Source organism: Pipistrellus hanaki (genome assembly GCF_964339955.1).
Source record: "Pipistrellus hanaki genome assembly, chromosome: 4".
In the NCBI taxonomy this organism is placed as follows: Eukaryota; Metazoa; Chordata; class Mammalia; order Chiroptera; family Vespertilionidae; genus Pipistrellus; species Pipistrellus hanaki.
The window spans coordinates 93273104-93294623 of NC_140506.1; the positions used below are offsets into that span (position 1 = coordinate 93273104).

General features: G+C 45.5%; 1 protein-coding gene across 3 annotated transcripts in view; it reads right to left on the reverse strand.

Moving 5' to 3' along the window:
- Window positions 1-21520, reverse strand: part of RAB11FIP3 (RAB11 family interacting protein 3) — a 96334-nt gene that overhangs the window by 29422 nt on the left and 45392 nt on the right. For all 3 annotated transcript variants that reach the window (XM_084880493.1, XM_084880491.1, XM_084880492.1), the window contains exons 2-3: window positions 17354-17447; window positions 7576-7667 (exon numbers count right to left, since the gene is read on the reverse strand). In XM_084880493.1, the coding sequence (XP_084736619.1) occupies window positions 7576-7667; window positions 17354-17447 (186 nt within the window). The remainder of the gene's footprint in view (window positions 1-7575; window positions 7668-17353; window positions 17448-21520) is intronic.

A 21520-nucleotide genomic window follows, 5' to 3' on the forward strand; every position in this document is an offset into this window, starting at 1 on the left:
CTTAGGGCGGGGCTGACGAAAGCCAAAGCTGCAGGCTCCACCCTGAAACCCCGTCCCATCTGTAACTGCGAAATGCGACAACAAAATAGATCACAAACGAAAGAAATGGAGGACAAAAAGCGTCTGGATATAGAGTTCAAATCTACGCTTATAAGGTTTTTCAAGAATTTCCTAGAAAAGATGGATAAGGCCTATGAGGATATGAAAAGAGATCAACTAGAATTAATAAGGAGTCAACAAGAAATAAGGGATCAACAAGAAATGATAAGGGATCAACAAGAAATAAAGAATACATTGTCTGAAATAAAAAATATTCTACAGAGTCCTAAAAACAGAAGGGAAGATCGCAAGAATCAAGTCAAAGATTTGGAACATAAAGAGCCAGAAGACACCCCTCCACAGAAGCTAGAAGGCAAGAGAATCCAGAAAATTGAAGATAATGTAAGAAACCTCTGGGACAACTTCAAGCGAACCAACATCAGAATTATGGGGGTTCCAGAAGATGAGAGAGGGCAAGATATCGAAAACATACTGAAAGAAATAGTGTCAGAAAACTTCCCCCACCTGGTGAAAGAATTTGACTTACAAGTCCAGGAAGCGCACAGAACTCCAAACATAAGGAATCCAAAGAGGACCACACCGAGACACATCATTATTAAAATTCCAAGAGCAAAAGATAAAGAGAGAATATTAAAAGAAGCAAGAGCAAAGAAGGTAGTAACTTATAAAGGAGCACCTATACGATTGTCAGCTGACTTCTCAACAGAAACCATGCAGGCCAGAAGGGAATGGCAAGAAATATTCAAGGTGATGAATAGCAAGAACCTACAGCCAAAAATAAGCTACCCAGCAAAGCTATCACTCAGAATCGAAGGCCAGATAAAGAGCTTCACTAATAAAAAAAAAGCTAAAGGAGTTCATCACCACCAAACCAGAATTATATGAATTGCTGAAGGGGGTTCTTTCAGAAGAGAAAGTAAACAAAGATAAAAATTATGAACAACAAATACGTAATTATCAACAAGTGAATCTAAAAACCAAGGAAATTAAAAAAATCTGATGAACAATATTAACTGTTGAATATAATAGAATCAGAGGTATGGAAGGGGAGTGAACTGACGATTCTTGGGGAAAAGGGGAGAGGGGGGCGTGGGAAGAGACTGAACATAAACTGTGCACCTATGGATGAGGACAATGGGGAGAGGGGAAAGGGCAGAGGGTGGGGTGGGAACCTGGTGGAGGAGAGCAATGGTGGTGGTGGGGGGGAGGAACATTTGTAATAATATGAAAAATAAAAACTTATTAAAAAAAAAAAAAAAGAAACATCAATGAGAGAGAGAAAAAAATAAATAAATAAAATAAATAAAAAAAAATAAAAAGCTAACCATGTCCTGGCTGGTGTTCTCAGTGGTTAGAGCATCAGCCTGTGCACTGAAGGGCCATGGGTTCGATTCCAGGTCATGGGCATGTAACTGGGTTGCAGGTTCAATCCCCAGCCCTGGTTGGAGAGCATATGAAAGGCAACCAATCGATCTCCCCCCCCCCTTCTTCTCACCCTCCCTTCCACTCTTTTTAAAAATCAATAGAAAACATATCCTCAGGTAAGGATTTAAAAAAAAAAAAAAGGCCAACCAACCAGCACTTCTAACAGATGCTTGACGCTCTTCTCTGGGCTGCATGGGCCCTCGATGGCAGCTCAGCATCTATAAGGGCAAGTCAACTCAGCACCCAGCATTTCTCTCCAGGAAGAAGGTCCAGGCAGGTGGGCCTGTTTGTTTCACCTGGAAGGAACTGCCCTCACTCATGCAGGTGAGACTGGGGCTGCAGCTGAAACTCCCTTGGAGCTTGGCTAGAATGGAAATAGCTCTCCACTGTCACAGAAACAATGAGGCGGAAGCTATAAAACTCGACTGTTTCAAGCCAGGCACTTATACTCTCCATTCTGGGCATCTCCCCATCTTTTAAACAGATAGAGGAGGGCAAACACTCCCCCCCTTCACCCTCCTTTCTAAAGCAAACCTGTTCCCCTGCACCGAATGAGTCGTACACTGATGAATACTGTTCACCATTCCACAAAAGGGTTTGTGTTTGCACTTACACCTTCATTTGCCCAAAATTATAAACAAACAGGGTGGTGAAGGTATGTCCCCACAGCACAGCTACAAACATGCAGATATCCTGGTGAGGGTACTGGTAAACAGCCTCTTATCTGGAGCTCCCCACACAGACTGAGGACACGGCAGCAGCCCAAAGGGGACAGAGACTGGTCGGCCCCATGAGCACCCAGGGAGGGTCAAGCAGCCAGGAGAGGGACTGCCCCACCGGTGCAGCCCCTGAGGGTCAATTTCTATTGGTCAACGCTGCTCTGAACAAATGGCAGCCAGCGGGTAGTTTTCCAGGGCACCTGGGTGAGCACCTACTTTTTAAGAGTGGCAGAAAGGCATCTTAGATGGTGGTGCGTGCTCACCCACAGCCTACTAGACAGAACGTAAGAGCAGCTCACGGACATGCCCCCACCCCCCGTTCATATTTGCCACCAGACAGGACCTAGCTTTGCCCAGAAGCCCACAAGTCTATGCCACCAACTATAAAATTACACATGTTAAAATGAACTCCTGTGCATCTTAGCAAACTTCACATGTTAATGGCACCTTCACCAGTTAATAAACAATCTGCCAACAGACAGATAAGGAAGGCCGCATGCAGAGCCACCAGTAAGGAACTCCTGTGTGGCCAACCCTGCCTGGGGTCCCCCCTCTCCAGGCTGCGATCCCTCAGAGGGAAAGTAACTGCTGGGCATGGTGTGAGCCTTGTCCCACCACAACACAGCCTCCTCTTACCCTCAGATGCGAGCCCGCACCAGCTCTGGCCAGGGCCCGCTCGTGGAGACAGCTGCCCCATCGTATCAGAAGTGCGAGGGCCTTCCGTCCAGACTCTCAACAGACAGGTTGTGCTGGGGTTTCTGCCAAACCTGTGTTCCCCTGAAGGCACATCGCTCCAGGGGAAAAAGTTTAATCTGCTCCCAGACATGCTCTGTTAAACCTGCTGTGGCCGTGGTGGGGGTGGGGGTGTGGAGGTAGGAGCAAAGATCAGGAAGTGCCCTCCTAGGTTCTTAACAAACAGTCACATCTCAAAACAGAATGGCTTTTGTTTTTGACTCTCTACCCTCAGATAACAGTGTGTACAAAAGACACATTTCCCTGTTATATTTTATTAAGGCAGCTCTTTTCTGCAGCTGCTGATAGTGGGAGAAGGAGGGAGGAACAGAGGCGGTACAGCAGGGACAATTCCTATCAGTTCCGTTTGTGCCCGTTCCATGACTCTCCCATCCCCTTCCAGAAATCCTGGTACCCGAGATCACCCCCTGGAGGCCTCCAGCACTCCTCCATCCTCTCCCTCACTCAGATTCTCCGAGGAGCAGCTTTCCCCTCATGCCCTGAACGTCAGTGATAAGCCTAAGTCACTTCCTCACTCCTTCCCCCCTCAGACATGCCACATCAGTGACTTTCTTCTAGGAATTCTGTTACAACAACCAGCCCAAGGGATGCTCAGGGAAATGCCGGGAGCTACGGAACCCACTACACAGCCCTGGCAGGAAAAGGTCAGCAGCAGCCCATCAATAGCTCCCTGCAGCAGGGTCCTCTGACCAACATTGTCGTGTGCCCAGCCAGAAAAATCAAAAAGGCCTATCTCTGAGGATCTCCAGCAGAGGATCTCCAAATGTGGCATTTGGGTGTAATGCAGTCTCCACTCATATTTTTATTGGACTTTTAAAGACTATACAATGTAAAATTTAAAAAAATAAATAAAAGACTATACGATGTACTCGCATTTTTTTTTTTTAAAGAAAGCAATCTTTCTATAAGTTTCACAATACCTAGTTTCACTCTCCTAAAAATGACATCTAAAAACCTTAAAAAGCACAAAAAGACATGAAGGAATCTTAAATGCATATTATTAAGCAAAAGAAACCAGCCAGTAAAGGCATACACTGTAGGATTCCAACTATGTGATTATGTGACATCCTGGAAAGGCGAAACCATGGGGACAAATAAAAGATCAGTGGTGCTGGGTGCTAGCAGTGGTGGGGGGAGTGGCACATGGATCACAGAGAACCGTTAGGGCAGTGATATACTTGGTATGATACTATAATGGTGGGTACATGACATTGAACATTTGTCAAAAATCACAGTCTGTATGCCACAAGAGTGAACCCGCATGTAAACTATGAACTTAGTTAATAAAAATACATCAATGTTGGTTCACCAGTTTTAACAAATGTACCCCACTAAGACAAATGTTCATGAGGAAGAAAACTGTGTTGGTGTGTGTGTGTGTGGGGGGGGGGGGGGTGGAGGAGTTGGGGGGGCAGCGAGAGGAACTCTTTGCCTATCAGCTCCATTTTCTGTAAACTTAAAACTGCTAAAATATAAAGTGTATTTATTTTATTTTATTTATTTATTTTTAATAGTGTATATATATATATATATATATTTTTTTTAAAATATATTTTATTGATTTTTTACAGAGAGGAAGAGAGAGGGATAGAGAATTAGAAACATCGGTGAGAAACATCATCGACCAGTTGCCTCTTGCACACCCCCTGCTGGGGATGTGCCCGCAACCAAGGTACATGCCCGTGACCGGAATCGAACCTGGGACCTTTCAGTCTGCAGGCCGACGCTCTATCCACTGAGTCAAACCAGTTTCGGCTATAAAGTGTATTAATTTTAAGTAACAAAAAGAAAAACTTTAAAAAAATTTCTCCATTCTAAAAAAATTAAGACTTAAAAACCTGAGAAGCATTCCTTTGGCATACTCTTTGAAATGTCAGGTTCCCACAATGCCGTCCAAATGCAAGAGGTGGGACTGGCACACCCCAGGACGGGAGGGCCACAGTCATTGGGGTGAGAGGGTGATTCACCCACCCAGAGGACAAAACGGGGTCATGGTCAAACAGTACCCCTCAACCGAAGGACTTGTATACATGCATATAAGTACAACCAATGGACACAAAACTCTGGGGAGGGAGGGTATGTATGGGGGGGGGGATTTAAAATATGTACACAGATAATAATTTAATAAAAATAAAAAAAATAAAAAACAGCACCTCTACCTACTCTACCCAGGTTTCAGGGGAGGCAGCCCACTGCAGTGGCTCACTCTTTTGGACCAAACGAGAACTTCAAGTACAAAATGTGTTGATGCCTTTACTATCCTGAGTAATCATTGTATTAGTTTCCTAGGGCTGCTATCTCAAATTACCACAGACTGGGTGCCTTAAAACAATAGGAGTGTATTCTCCACTGAGCCAAACCAGTTCTGGCAATAGGAGTGTCTTCTCTGACAGCTCTGGAGACCAGAAGTCTGAAATCAAAGTGTCAGAGGGTTGAATTCTCCCTTCCTGTCCCTTCCAGCCTCTGTAGGTCCCTGGCAGTCCTTGGGCCTGTGGCTGCATCATTCCAGCCTCTGCCTCCATCTTCATATTGCCTCCCCCGCCATCTCTCTTTCTCTTCTAAGGATACTCAGCATGATCTATCTGATCTTGAGGTCCTTAACTCAATTACATCTGAAAAGACCCTTTCCTTTCTCCAAATAGTCACATTCACAGGGTCTGGGTTTGGCTCAGTGGACCTGCAGACTGAAAGGTCCCAGGTTCGATTCCGGTCAAGGGCATGTACCATGGTTGCAGGCACATCCCCAGTAGGGGGTCTGCAGGAGGCGGCTGATCGATGTTTCTAACTCTCTATCCCTCTCTCTTCCTCTCTGTAAAAAATCAATAAAATATATATATATATATATATATATATATATATATATATATTTATATATATATATATATATATATATATATATATATGTGAAGAAAAATGGCAGCAGAGTAAGTGCATGCTGCATGGACATGCTCCCAGGAACAAACTGGTATCACTATTAAAACACAGAAAAAACTTCCTGATTAATCAATGAAAAACTTGCAGGAGAGAACCCCGGTACCCAAGGACCAAAAGTGGAGACTGCAGAGAGACTGAAAGGAGGGGTGGAGGCACAGGTTCTGGGTGGATGTACCTTTGAGGGACCATCATTCAATCCACTACATATAAAATATTTATTAAAAATGATGCAATGTCCTAGTAGAAATATGAGAGAGGAATAAAATAAAAACACTGATGACAAAGCATATGCTCTTGAGACATGATAAGGATTCAGTGCTGACGACGTAAGTAACAGGATCCTGCCATACTGCTGGGAAGGCAATTCTCCAGATGCTCCAAACAAAAAGGAAGGCTCTCCCCCTGGTCTAACCACATTCCTGGAAAATTCAAGATGTGTCACACCTCACAGATGTGTCCTCTCAGGCCTGGTAAGCAGCCGCTTCAGTCACAGGGGCTGGCAGTTCATCTGAAAGCTGACACATCAGAGTCATGCACACCGGGTCCCCCACCTGGCCACACTGTGCCTTGCAGTCAGTACAAGTCCCATCTGAGGACTGGCCTCCAGATGCCAGGCCTGGGCCTGGCACTGCCCAGTCACACCCAGAATGCACACGGGGGACAAAAGCAGTGACCCTGCCTTTGGGGCTCAGGCTCAGCTGGCACTCTAGGACAGAGCTGTGAAGGACGAACAGGCCCAGGTGGCCTGGCGGGAGCGGGCGTCTGTGCTGGCAGAAATGATAATCAGGAAGTGAGCCTACATTTATCTGAGGGTCCCCAATATCTGGGGCAGCTCCCCACAGGAGGGACACGAGAAAGAAGGAAAGCAGTGCAATGCTGAGGTGAGTTAATATTCAGAGGGAATTTCAGAAACTCTTCTGTGCAACCCCCTCATTTCACAAAGGAGCCGAGGCTCAGAGGACTCATGTGCAGGGCTTCAAACCCAGTGGGTCTCAGCCTAACCCTCCTCCCCTCACTGGGAAACAGGCTGAGGGGCTGGCAGTGTCCACCACGGACTTCAAGGACTCAGGAGTTCCAGTATATTTTTAAAAAGACCAGACTCAGCCACCTGGACTCTCTCAGCATCTGCCCCAGCCCACCTCTTCAACTAGTGGGACACAGTGATAGCGGTTTATCTCACAGACCTTCCCCAAACCTTCCCCAAATTACTAGCAACACCATGTAACCATAACAACCCTTGGGGGGGGGGGGGTGACGACTAAAGGGCAGAGTAAAACAAAGCATTAATCAAAGGTCTCTAGAAGACCCCAGAAAGTGGTTTGAAATGTGATAAAATAAAAACCACAAAATGAGTCCCCTGCTCTGGCCTGCCAGAGAGTCCTAACTGCTCAGCGTGTCACTCTGCTAACAATCTAAGAGCGCCTCTTGTCAAGAGTCTCAAGTATGTGACACTCAGAGTAGACACGTATCAACTGTGTGCTGGAGCCAGGAATCCCCCCAAAGCCCACCAACCACAGTGCCCCCCACAGGGTACACAGGGCTGCAGAGTGAGTCCTTCCCTGCCCTTCCAGCCATTTCCTATATAAACGGCCAGGGAACCACTAAGTGAAGCAGGATTTAAGATTGCACAGAGAAGTAGGCGTAACATCAAGTTCCATCCAGCTCTCTTGTGAAAGCCACTTGCCTCAAAGGTAACAAAGTCCTCGAACTCATCAGGGCAGGCCTGCGGCTCCTCGTCCTGGGCAGGTACGATGCTGCACAGCTGGCCATCAGAATCTGTGGGAGAGAAGACCCAGATTTAGCAGAAAAACCAGATCACAGACAGGTCAAGGGGGCAATGATGTGAATGGCCAATGGAGCCTGGACTGGCTATGAGAAACCTGGGAGGAAAAAAGGTTAGGATAGGAAAGCAGGTCTCCGACTGAAACAACACTTTGTGCCAGAGTTCTTAGGCAGCAGTGTGGAGGCCAAATGGTAATTACTTCTTCAAAGAGCTGGACAACATTGCAAAAGAGAAAGAGCATAATACTAGCTCTGGCTCATGGCTTTAAAAATTATTAGATGCCAAAAAAAGTATTAGATGCCAGATTTCATTTTTTTAAAAAATTGTACATATTTGGGGAGGAGTGAGTATAATGAAATATTACCAAAACTAGAGGCCCGGTGCACAAAATTCATGTATGTGTGTGTGTGTGGGGGGTCCCCTCAGCCCAGCCCAGTCTGCACCTTCTCAGATCTGGGAACCCTCGGGGGATGTCCAACTGCCAGTTTAGGCCTAAAACCAGCAGTTGAACATCCCTTTCACAATCTGGGACCACTGGCTCCTAACTGCTCACCTCCCTGCCTGCCTGATTGCTCCTAGCTGCCTCCCCCTGCTGACCTGGTGGCCCTCAACCGCCCCCTCCCCCACCGGCCTAGTGAGCCCTTACTACCCCCCATGCCGACCTGGTCACCCCTAACTGCCCCCCACTGCCAGCCTGGTCACTCCATGCAGCCTGCTGCTCAGTCCTTTGGTCACCCCTCACTAACCCCCCTGCCGGCCTGGTCACCCCACGCAGCCTGTTCAGTCGTCCATTCGATGGTTGCTTAGGCTTTTATTATTATAGACAACCCCTTGTCCTCAGTGCTGGACTCACAGGCAGTTTTTATTTTCTTCTTTTTTTCTTATCTTTATCTTCTACAATATATGTTCTATTTTATAACTAGAGGCCCAAAGGACAGATTTGTGCACATTGAAAGGAAATTAATTAGAAGATGGCCAGCGGGGTGGGACTGGGCAAGATGGGCCAGACGTGTCCTGGAGCCAACCTCCTGCAAACCGTCCCTGGCTGGCCATACCTGGGGCAACGTCTGCGAAGTGAGTAGTGGGGTGGGTCCCTCTGGCCGGTGGGGTCCCTCGGCCTGGCCTGCAGGTATGGGGCTGAAACCAGCAGTCCAACAACCCCCAAGGGGTCCCAGAATGCGAGAGGGCACTCCGCAAAGCTGCTATCGCTTGGCAGCTCCTGTGTTGAGCGTCTTTCCCCTAATGGTCAGTGTGCATCATAGCTACCGGTTGGTTGGCCAGTCACTTGGGCTTTTATATACACAGAGTGGCCAGATTATTATGACCACCCCATCAGTTCTTCGTTGGGCCACCTTTTGTCTTCAATACTGCGGCGATTCTTCTTGGCATTGACTTCACGAGATGTTGAAAGGTGATGCGAGGAATCTGACACCATGCCTGATGAACAGCATTGCCTAGTTCTGTGAGATTTGATGGTTGTGGAACCAGCTGCCTGATGGTTTTTAACTTTGTCCCACAAATGCTCAGTTGGATTGAGACCTGGTGATTGTGGGGGCCACCTAAGCAAGGTAAAGTCGCCCTCATGTTCTTGAAACCACTCCTACACAATGCGAGCATTGTGGCATGGCACATTGTCTTGCTGGAAGAAGCCATCTCCATTGGGATACGCCATCAACATGATAGGATGAACTTGTCAGCAACAATATTAGGTATGTTGTGCTATTCAGACGTTGTTCCACATGAATTAAAGGGCCCAAATCATGCCAGAAAAACATGCCCCAAACCATATCACTGCCCCCACCAGCTTGAAGGGTTGTACTCATGCATGTGGGATGCATGCTTTCATGATGTTTCTACCAAATTCTCACTCTGCCATCTGCATGATGCAACTGGAAACGTGATTCATCGGACCACATGACTTTTTTCCAATGTTCGACTGTCCAATCCTTGTGTTCCTGTGCGAATTGGAGACATTTTATCTTGGTAACTGCAGACAGCAAACGTGTTCGAATAGGCCTTTGGCTTCCATATCCCATACGATGCAGTTTACGGCTAATGTGCCTACAAACGTCAGGTAGTCATAATAATCTGGCCACTCAGTGTATATCAGTAAGAAAAAGTTAAAAAGGAAAGCAATCTTTTCATGATGGACAGGCTATAATTCTGACATCAGCATTGAAACATCACTTTTCAAACAACCAATTCCCACAAAGAAAAGGTACTGGCTTCCACAGTCTCCTGACCCTGTTCAGGCCTAACACTTGCCAAAGAGCGTGCAAGCTATGGAATTATGTTTCCTGATTTTGCCTCACTGCTGTATACTGTCATATCATAATAAATATTTATTTGGTTTTTATCCTCAGTTCTGATGCAGAGCTCCTAAAACTCTGGGAACTTCCTTATGATGGGATGGAAAGAGCATCTGTTGTTATCATTAACAAGCCCCTTTCTGCCTTACCTGGGTTTAAACTAATGAGGGTGACTCTTGGAAGATGGGGGTTGGTTAGGGAACCAACCTTGTGATTAGAGGGCTGGATTTCAATTTCACCCCGACTTCTCAAAATGAGGGGGTTCAGAGAGCTGGGTTAGTGAACACATCATATGGGGAGAATAGCACATCCCAAATTTCACAGAGACAGAAGCCCCTACATGTGGACTCTCCAGACCGCCCTATATACCTCCCTCTTCATCTGGCTGTTCATTGTAACCTTTATAATAAACTGGAGACAGAACTAGTGTTTCCCTGGTTTCTATGAGCCATCACAGCACATTATCAAACCTGAGGAAGGAGCTGTGTCAAACAGAAGTGTGGGTAACCTGGGCACCTGTGGGGTCTGCGCTAACTCTGGGCAGTTGACGTCAGAACGAATTAAATTGTAGAACACTTAGGTGGGGTCTGCAGAGAATTAGAGAATTGCTTAGTGAGGAAAACCCATACATTGGATGTCAAAGTGTGAGCAGAAAACAGATCACAATAGTACCTATTTAAAATGTATCAGTTACTTATTCAATATATTTCACATAATCTAACACAACAGCAGTCACTTATTTAAAGAGTGGAGTGGAGTCTTTGAAGATCATTGAAAGAGCAAACCTCCCTGGACGATCCTGGGGAGAGTACTTTGAAATGGTCCTCACCAGCTTCCTTGGCTAGAGAACATTCTTCTTTGGCAACTGGACCATGTGGGAAAAACGCCCCCCTGCACATCCCCCAGCCAGGTTCTGGAGGGTCAGTGGTGTGAAGTCCCTAGGACAGCCAGAATAATTGGGAAAGGGAGAATGAATGTCGAAGGGCCCTCACCACAGAGCAATCACTGGACACATGGCTACTCCGTCCAGTTTCTAAAGAGCTCTCTCAATTTAAACGACGATGCTTTCCCTCAACAATTATGAAAATTCAAGCATTTATGCCTTTAGTAATTATGAGATGTCTTTGCCAATTAAATACTGCTTTGCAGTAGTAAGTAAGGCCCTTAAGCCAAAGTCCCTTATGTGGCTACTGTTTTGTACTGTTTTCCTCGGGAGTGAGGGCTCAGACTACGGCAGAGTGAAAGAGACTCAGGGCATGGCAGGCTGACAGCCTTGGAGTCTCCTGCACTGGAGGTTTGGGTATTTGGTGCATGTGAACTACAGCAAACTATATGTGCTCTTTTTTATTCCTTTTTTTTTTATTTTTTTAATTCATTTGAGAGAGGAAAGGAGATGGAGAGAGAAATAGAAACATCAATGATGAGAGAGAATCATTGATTGGCTACCTCTGGCAGGTCCCCTAAGGAGGATCAAGCCCTCAACCTGGCATGTGCCCTTGACTGGAGTCAAACCCAGGACCCTTCAGTCCACAGGCTGATGCTCTATCCACTGAGCCAAACCAGCTAGGGTTACCAGTGTACTGTATGGGCTCCTTTTGAAGGGGGAGGAAGTGCTGTGACAGGAAGTGAAGGAGAACCATTATCCCAGTAGTTATACATCTATAATAATAAAAGGGTAATATGCTAATTAGATTGAATGTCCTTCCGGGCATCATTCTGGACAAAGCCAGGGCTGGAGGGAACAGCCCAGGACCCAGATGCCTGCTGATGGCCAGAGGAGGGAACTCAGGGTCCCGAGTGCCAGAGGAAAGATGGTGCCAGTAGCCAGCTGGGGAAGGAAGGTCTACTTCTGCACGAATTTTTGTGCATTGAGCCTCTAATATTTTATAAAAGGCTACACTGTTTGGGGCCTATTTCCTCCCTCTTAAATGTTAACAGTCTCACCCTAACTGGTTTGGCTTAGTGGATAGAGCATCAGCCTGCGGACTGAAAGGTCCCAGGTTCGATTCTGGTCAAGGGCATGTACCTCGGCTGCAGGCACATCCCCAGTAAGGGGTGTGCAGGAGGCAACTGATCGATGTTTCTCTCTTGTCAATGTTTCTAACTTTCTATCCCTCTTCCTTCTTTTCTGTAAAAATCAATAAAATATATATATATTTAAAAATGTTGCCGAAACCGGTTTGGCTCACTGGTAGAGCGTCAGTCTGCGGACTGGAAGGTCCCAGGTTCGATTCCGGTCAAAGGCATGTATCTGGTTACGGGCACATCCCCAGTAGGGGGTGTGCAAGAGGCAGCTGGTCAATGTTTCTCTCTCATCGACGTTTCTAGCTCTCTATCTCTCTCCTTTCCTCTCTGTGAAAAATAAATAAAATATATTAAAAAAATAAATAAATAAAATAAATAAAATAAAATAAAAATGTTAACAGTCTTGCCGAAACTGGTTTGGCTCAGTGGGTAGAGCATCAACCTGCGGACTGAAGGGTCCCAGATTCGATTCTGGTCGGGGGCATGTGCCTTGGTTGCGGGCACATCCCCAGTGGGGGGCGTGCAAGAGGTAGCTGATTGATGTTTCTCTCTCATCGATGTTTCTAACTATCTCTCTCCCTTCCTCGCTGTAAAAAATCAATAAAATTTATTTTTTTAAAAAACGTTAACAGTCTTGCTTGCACTTCCAAAAACTGAAACACAGAATTTCAAACTCTCAAAACATAGCTGATCATTTCAGACATGTCTATGTGCTCAGATTCCAGTGGTGAGCATATGATCTAGGAGTTTTGCCCCACACGGTGAAGAGAAAGATGTGAACATAGCTGGTGTTTTTCTATTCTTGATGGGAACTAAATAGGACTCTTCTTTCAGTTTTCTTCTATAAAATCTAAAGCAATTTTCAATTAAGTGGACATTTTTAATGTGCATTTATCTTATTCTTTCAGAGTCAACGGGGGGGGGGGGGGGGTTGGGAGGGAGAGTGGAGAAGAGCCAGAGCAATGGCCTATTTGTAATAATTCCCTCTCTATCTCATTCTATTCTTGAAATAAGGCCTGTGGTTGTGACAGTAACAATCTCCTTGCACTTTCCCTGCAAACTGGGTCAATATATTGTGTCACTTGCTATGCCGCTCCTAGATACAGAATAAAAGTCTATCAGACAAGACAGGCATGAGCAGCCATGATGGCACTCTGGAGGGAAGACTCAAAGTGAACTTGAGCTGAAATTCAGTTCGCATAATCATGCTTTCCACTCTTCCAAATGCTATGAAATAACATTCACAATCATCTTTGACTTGCTTTGATCCTAATTTTATTTTCACTCTCCCTTCCTAACAAAAATTAAATGATGAAGTCAAATTACAAAAAATTTTGCAAATTACCAAAGTAAAGCCAAGCCCACAGCCCTGAGCAAGACGGGCAGTATATCCGACGCACAGGGTGGGGTGTTCCCCACACCCACACCAGCTGCAGTCCCCTGGAGGCCCAGCCACGCATGCCCACTCCAAGACATAGGCCTCCTCTGCTGGTGTGGAGCCCAGGGGCCTCTCAACAGCCCTTCCAAAGGGAGCCTGGATGGAATTGAACTGTGAGGCCTCTTGACAGGAAGGGCAAGTCCTCCCCACAGTGCCCACAGCCCAGTCCTGCCCCCACCTGTGATCCTGGTTACCCAAACAGCCACAGTGACCTCCCTTTAGCTCCCAAATGGGCAGAGCACACTCCCTGCATGTCCCTCACCTGGACCCTGCCACCGCTTCCCTGACTTTCTCAGGGAGAATTCCACAGACCACCTCTGGTATCACCCTTCTCCTGAGTTCCGGTTAGCTCTCCTAGCTATACCGCCTCAACGTGTATGGGCTGTCCTCCATAAGAATGCCGGCTCTCAAGGGCAGGGACTCTACTTCCCAGAGTCTGGAACCGTCCAGCTCAACAGTGTCCATACCTACAGATCTTACAGGTTGAGCTGTGCCTTCCCTTAGCTACTGCCCCTCCATCCAGCCTGATTCAAGCTCTCATCACTAAAACCTCCCTCCCTTCAGCCCACCCACTCAAGGACCTGACCATCTGCTAGCAAGCCAACCCTATCCAAAGCCTCTGACCTTTCTGCCTCCTCAACCACACACCCCAAGAAGCCGACTGTCCCCATATTCTAGAGTCCACCACCTCACTTCAGGAGCAGAGGTCTGTTCTACAAAGGCTAAACTCGGGGGGGGGGCGGGGGGACACACCACCTACAATGCACCTCCCAATATAGTTTCATGTTGAGACCAAGCCTCGCCTTCTGGGGATGCTTCTATTTCAGAATGTTCTTGCCATTGGAAAAACACAGCATCATTTCCTGAAGATATCCATTACTTCAGGACTGGCTGGGGGAATGGAGTTGTTTTTTTTTTTAATTAAATCAAAGTGGAAATATTACCAACAAGAATGTAAAAACAGAGACAAACAATCCAAGTGGGTTCAGTGGTGTGTGTGGGCTGGACAGAGGCAGAACTTTCCCAAGGTGAACAGATTTTGTGGGGCTTAGAATAGCAGGAGGGTACTTCCCAAAACAGAAGAAGGTGCAGCTGCAGTTAGCTAGTTGCTTAGGGAATGGGGACAAGTCAGGCGAACAGGCCATGAAGCCAGGAGAGGTTAAAATGGGAGAGCAGACCAGAGAGACCTCTGGATGTAGACAGAAGAGCCCTGGACAGCTCCTCTCAGGCAGAGACACAGAAGTCCTACCTCGTGCTTCTCTCTGCAGCCCCGGGGGAGGGCAGAGAGGGCCTCAGCTTCAGTGGGAATATCCCAGGCAGAGGCAAGGAAGAGGGTGGAGGGGTGGGGTGCGCAGGCCGAGGTCCTACCTCAGCGAATCAGGGTGATGGTTAACTATTAAGGAAAGATCAGGACTCAAGTGACCATTTTCAGGTGACCATTTTCCCTCACTAGACTGATTTATATCTACGCATGCCTGAAGTCACTGAACTTCAAGACACGTGCAACCCACGAGACAACCTAGAGGGTCAGCAGCCAGCAACCCGTTCTGCCCGACAGATAATCAGCTCCTGCTGAGACAACTCCTGGCTCTCAGTGAGCAGGTCAATGGCCTGAGAACTTCACTGCAGTGGACTATTGTGCCTGCCTGGATCAAGTTTTCAGAAAGTAAATGCTGATTCCCAAGTTACACTCCCCCAGGAACTCCTGCAGTGGAGCCTGCTCCATTTCGCACTAACCGTGGCCCAAAAGAACAGAGAGCAGCCGCCAGCCTGAACTTTGACTAGAGAGAGCCTCAGGTTTGACCACACAGCTGGCCCAGGCTCTATCTCTCACTGACCATGGGCCCAGCTGTGTGGTCAAACCACTGCTGCTCCCAGCCTTGACACTTGAGAGGAATCTGGGCTCCTCAACCACCTGAATCCAAGGAAGCACAGTCAACCCTTGGCTGGAAGGTGCAGAGACTATAAGGGGCATGTCCAAGGCCCAGAGCTCCTCCAGGACTTTCAATTTGTGTCCCAGGGAACACACTGATGTCATCATCCCCTGTGCTAAGGACGTGCAAGTCAGCCCCCACCCGACTTGTCACACTGACGGCAGCAGCCCCTCCCCTGTCGTTCCCCCTCATTTAGTGCTCTGTGTGCACAAGGTCCCTGGCTGCTTGTTCACCAGGGGACTCTGGGCTGTGTGTTTATATTTGTGTGGACTAACTTGGTGAAAGAAGCGGTGACACACAGGGCTCCACATACAGAATGCTACTCAAAGCCATCTGGGTTTGGTGTTTCAGGAAACCCTGGCTCTATGTGACATTGGTGGGCAATAATTTTGGGGGATGTAATAGAGAAGACAGGTGAGACTCTCAACAACTGCTCATAAGACCTTGGGTTCAAAGGTACTCCCCCTGACTGGACCACCATGATGACCATGGGCTCTGCTGAGTCTCTTTATGCCCCTCTTCCTCTGACAAGGTGAAGGAGGAGGGAGACAGCCTGTGACTTCCCAATACTGCACGCCTGACACCAGCTGGCCAAATATGGGGAGCGACAAGGAAAGGTCTACTCAGAGCTTCAGAATTTCATTTGAAGAGGAAAGTGCTTGGGCAACGGGTAAGAGAGTAAAATGGTACAACTACTGAACATTTGGCAGTTTTATACGAGACTAAACTCACATGTACATGACCAGCCACCCCATTGTCACGTACAGGCCCCCAATACATGAAAACATGTATCTACACAAACCTGCCCACAGATTTCACTAGAAGCTTTATATGTAACTGCCAACTGGAACCATCCTAGCCCCAAACAAGTATCCACCCATTAGGTACAAGCATATGATGGAGCACTACTCCATAATAGAAAAACACAAGAAGTTGTCAAAATTCACAGAATGGCACACTGAAGGTTTCACTGTAGGTAAATTTTTACTCTAAAGAGACTGCAAACAGCCGAAACTGGTTTGGCTCAATGGATAGAGCATCGGCCTTTGGACTAAAGGGTCCTGGGTTCGATTCCGGTCAGGGGCATGTACCTTGGTTGTGGGCACATCCCCAGTGGGGGGTGTGCAGGAGGCAGCTGATCGATGATTCTCTCTCATCGATGTTTCTAACTCTTTATCCCTCTCTCTACCTCTCTGTAAAAAAATCAATAAAATATATATTTTTTTAAATTAAAAAGACTACAAACAACTATTGAACTCTGGGTAATGTCTGATAGCAAGCTGAAAAGTTTAAGCTGAAGTGTATAGAAGTATACTGATTTGAAATGCAGCCCATTAGAAAAAAGAGAAAATAGGAAGATAGATGGATAAAGCAGATACGGTAAAATGTTGCCTGCAGAATATAGATAAGAGATAAACATATGAGTGTTCACTATGTAAGTCTTTTAATGCTTTTGTATGTGTCAGTTTCCATTAAAAGCTCTTTGGGGAAAGTGGCAGTAGCTTTCTAACATTATGGATTAGCAGTTGAGTCAGTCAATTCTGGAAGACAGGGTGTGTGAAGAGCACATAACAAAAAAGGAGAGAGAGCATCCTTAAACCTGGGCATTTTAGGGACTTCAAAGAGAAGGGAAGACATTAAGCTCAGCAAAAGGAGTCTGAGGCCGGGACCGGTTTGGCTCAGTGGATGGAGCATAGGCCTGCGGACTGAAACGTCCTGGGTTCGATTCCGGGCAAGGGCATGTACCTTGGTTGCGGGTACATCCCCAGTAGGGGGTGTGCAAGAGGCAGCTGATCGATGTTTCTAACTCTCTATCCCTCTCTCTTCCTCTCTATGAAAAATCAATAAAATATATATATTTTTTAAAAAGGAGTCTGAGGAGAAAAGATCATTAGGGGTGGCTGAGCAAGAGGACAGTGGTGGAGTTGAGGAAGGGGTGAGGCGATAGAAGCACAGAGCGGGAGATGACTGACCTCCATTTCTGATCGCCGTAATCCCTTGGTAGAAGTCTTCAAAACTGATCATGCCGAGCCCACTGGGATCCAAGTATTTTGTTAAGTCCTTCACCTGCAATTGCCAAGTAAAAATATGTTATCCAAGCTTTACAAAATTGGAAGGGGTGTATCATGCACTTGACCTTTTCACCATATTTAGGGAAGCAGCCTACTTTTAAGGTGCCATGCTGAAAATAGAGCCACTGGTTCCTCTGATCCAAAGTCACCAACAGCTCCAGACAGAAAACAGGCGGTACCCTAAGAAGGTGCCAACGACACCTGGGACAATGAGTCATGGAATAAGGTCCTGCTTTCAAAAGTCCAGAGCCATGCTTTCCGAGTGAAAAGATAATCCGGTGCTAACATTTTAGTATTATTCTAGCATTATCTAGATTACTACACATAGCATAGGCCCACCCATCCTTTCCCACAGTTGTGCAGAGTTCTTAGGAAAGACAAAGTAGGCAAGTAGATCTGAAAATCATAAATAGTAAGTCGAATAATTCCCAGATGAATGTTACAGAAAATAATCTTTGAAAAAAAGAAATATTTATATTTCCAAGTATAAAATGGGAATTTTCAAGATTTGCACCTCAAAAGACATCATTAGTAAAACTAAAAGACACAGACTGGGAGAACATATTTATAAATCATACTAGAGGCCCGGTGCATGAAAATTCATGCACTGGAGCGGGGTCCCTCAGCCTGGCCTGCCCCCTCTCACAGTCCGGGAGCCCTCAGGGGCAGGAGGTAACCCAACTATCAGGAGAAAGAAATACCCCCCCCACCCCATCACTTCTGCTGCTGTCACTGCTGGCAGCGCAAGTCTTGGCAGCCCTGGTTACCTGAGCCTCGGGTAGCCCAGGGCAGCTGGGTAGCGGCCATCCGAGGCCTGCCTGTGCCTCAGGCTGACTGTGGGCGGCTAAGGGGCTGAAGGAACTGGGGGGCTCTGGAGGCAGGTGCGCAGAGCGGCCGGACCTGGGGCAGGCCTGGCCTTGCTGCATGCCTGCTGCCCCAGTGGGGCTGAGGGGACTAGGCATCTCGATCTTTGAGGGCAGGGCAGTCAATTAGCATATTCCCTCTTTATTAGATAGGATATCTGATAAAGGGCTTGTATCTAAAATGTATAAAGAAATCTCACAGTACAACAAGAAGACAAAAAACACAATTTTTTTTTAAAAAAAGGTAAAAATTTTAAACAGTTGCCCTGGCCTCATCCCAATGCACCAAAATATCATGGTTCGATTCCCAGTCAGGGCATATGCCTAGATTGTGGGTTCAATCCCTGGTCGGGGTGCATATGGGAAGCAATCGATCCATGTTTCTCTCACAGTGAAGCTTCTCTTTCTCCCCCTCTCCCTACCTCTCTCTCTCTCCATCTCAAAACAAAAAAATTTTAACAGTTATTTCATCAAAGATATACAAACGGCTTATAAGCACACGAAAAGATGCTTGAGATCATGAGTCCTCAGGGAAATGCACATGAAAACCACAAGCTATCACTCATTAGAACAGCTGTAATCAAAAGTATTGACAATAACAAGGGTTGGTGAAGTTGTCAAAAAATTGGAACCTCATATTGCTAGGAAGGATGTAAAATAGTCTTGCTAATTTGGAAAATCATTTGGCAGTTTCTTGAAAAATTAAGCATAAGCTTAGTATACAACACAGCAATTCCACCCATAGGTACAGTATCTACCCAAGAAAAAAAAGATGTATATGCAAATATTCATAGCAAGCAGCATTATTCACTACAGCAAAATAGCAAAAGCAACCCAATGTCTATCAATTGAGGAATTGATAAATAAGCTGTGATCTATCCAACAAACTATTATTCCTCCATAAAAAGGAATAAAATTCTGATACATACTACAACATAAATGAACCTCAAAAACATTTTGCTAAGTAAAAAAGCCAGACACAAAGATCACAAATTACATTCTTTCATTTAAAGAAAATTTTCCGAAAAGATAAATCCATAGAAATAAAAAGCACATTAGTGGTTGCCTGGAAATTGTGGGGTGGAAGTGGGATGATTGCTAACAGCATGAGAACTCTTTCTGGCATGTGGCAATGTTGTAAAACTAGGCTGTGATGATGACTGCATAACTTTATAAATTTACTAAAATTCACTGATTTGCACACTTACAGTGGGTAAATTTTATGGCACTTAGGTTATACTTAAACAAGCTCTTAAAAACAAATGAGCCGAAGCCAGTTTGGCTCAGTGGATAGAGCATCAGCCTGCGGACTGAAAGGTCCTGGGTTCGATCCCGGTTAAGGGCATGTATCTTGGTTGTGGGCACATCCCCAGTGGGGGTGGTGCAAGAGGCAGCTGATCGATGATTCTCTCTCATCGATGTTTCTAACTTTCTATCCCTCTCTCTTTCTCTCTGTAAAAAAATCAATAAAACATATTTTTTTAAAAACACACAACAACAACAAATGAATAGCCCGGATGCCTTGGCTCAGTGGTTGAGCCTCGACCTATAAACCAGGAGGACATGATTCGATTCCCCATCAGGGCACATGCCCAAGTTGTGGGCTCGATCCCCAGTGTGGGGAGGACAGGAAGCAGCTGATCAGGATTCTCTCTCAACACTGATGTTTCTATCTTACCCTCTCCCTCGCTGGAATTAAAAAATATATTTTTAAAAACTATATTTAAGAAAACTTCCCTAAAAAAATTAACTACATATTGAAAGACTACATGGAGTACCTAAAAAAATCAACTCCCAACCCCAAAAGACCTACTCTAACACTTAATCTGAATTTTTTTTTTTTTTTGGACTTTGAAGGAAAAAATACACCTTTGAATAGCTATGTAAAAATCAAATTATTTTATAAAAGAAAATTAGATTATCACTGAACTTTTCCACAGTAGCACAGGAATATTCTACTTCCATTATTCTAAGAGTTGTTGAGGACTGGGATCCTCCCCATCACCATGAGGTATCTATCACACATGATATTTTAAAAACAAAACAAAACAAAACAAAAAAAACCTCTAATTGTGTTCAATTAACAGTGAGCACCTGTAGCACGTAGGTTGTGGTATTTATATTCAATTTCCATTAAAAGAAATCAGGACCCTTGGAGAAATGCCAGGAGATGTGCAAGTTAAGCCTGAAATGTCTTGTCAAAACTGAAAGCAAAGTCTTTATTAGGTCACATCAAAGAACTCAGAAGCCAACCTAAACAGGATTTTACAGTAAAAAATGAAACAATATGAGCATTGATGGGAATAATAAATACAGCAGACTGAAATATATCACATTTTAGTCAATTAAAGCATAATTATGGTAAAACAAAATAACTAGTCATTAGTGGAGGACACTAATGAATCAATTTATCATTGTGAAAACTAAGAAGAAAGAGCCAAGCAGTTAGCCTGCCTTTCCTATATAAAGTGTTACCTCAGGGTAAGCAATGGTCAGGAATTCACGGTCATGAGGGGAAGTGTTTATTCAAGAATCATTCCAGCCCAGGCCGAGTGCTAGGTTGTTTGGGCATCCTCCCTTGCACTGAAGGTTGCTGGTTGATTCCCAGTCAGGGCACATGCCTGATTTGTGGGCTTGATCTCTGGTAGGGTGCGTGCAGGAGACAGCCTATCAATGCAGTGCTCTCACATCAATGTCTCTCTTCTCCCTTCCTCTCTTTAAAGATCAATAAATTAAAAAAAAAAAAAAAACTTTAAAAATTAAAAAAAAGATCAATAAATTATTTTTTTAAATATATTTTTTATTGATTTTTTACAGAGAGGAAGGGAGAGAGATAGAGAGCTAGAAACGTCAATGTGAGACAAACATCGACCAGCTGCCTCTTGCACACCCCCTACTGGGGATGTGCCCGCAACCAATGTACATGCCCTTGACCGGAATCGAACCTGGGACCCTTCAGTCCGCAGACCATCGCTCTACCACTGAGCCAAACTGGCTTCGGCAAAGATCAATAAATTATTCTTTAAAAAAAAAGAATCATTCCATCCAATAATCCAAAGAAGGAATGATGGGATTCTAATGTCACCATCCTGTAGTGCTTGATGAAGAAATGAACATAAGCAATGACCCTCAGTGCTTCCAAAGGGTACCAAAAGACAGACAATAAGACACCAAGTGCCTCCTGATGGAAGTATGTGACACCACC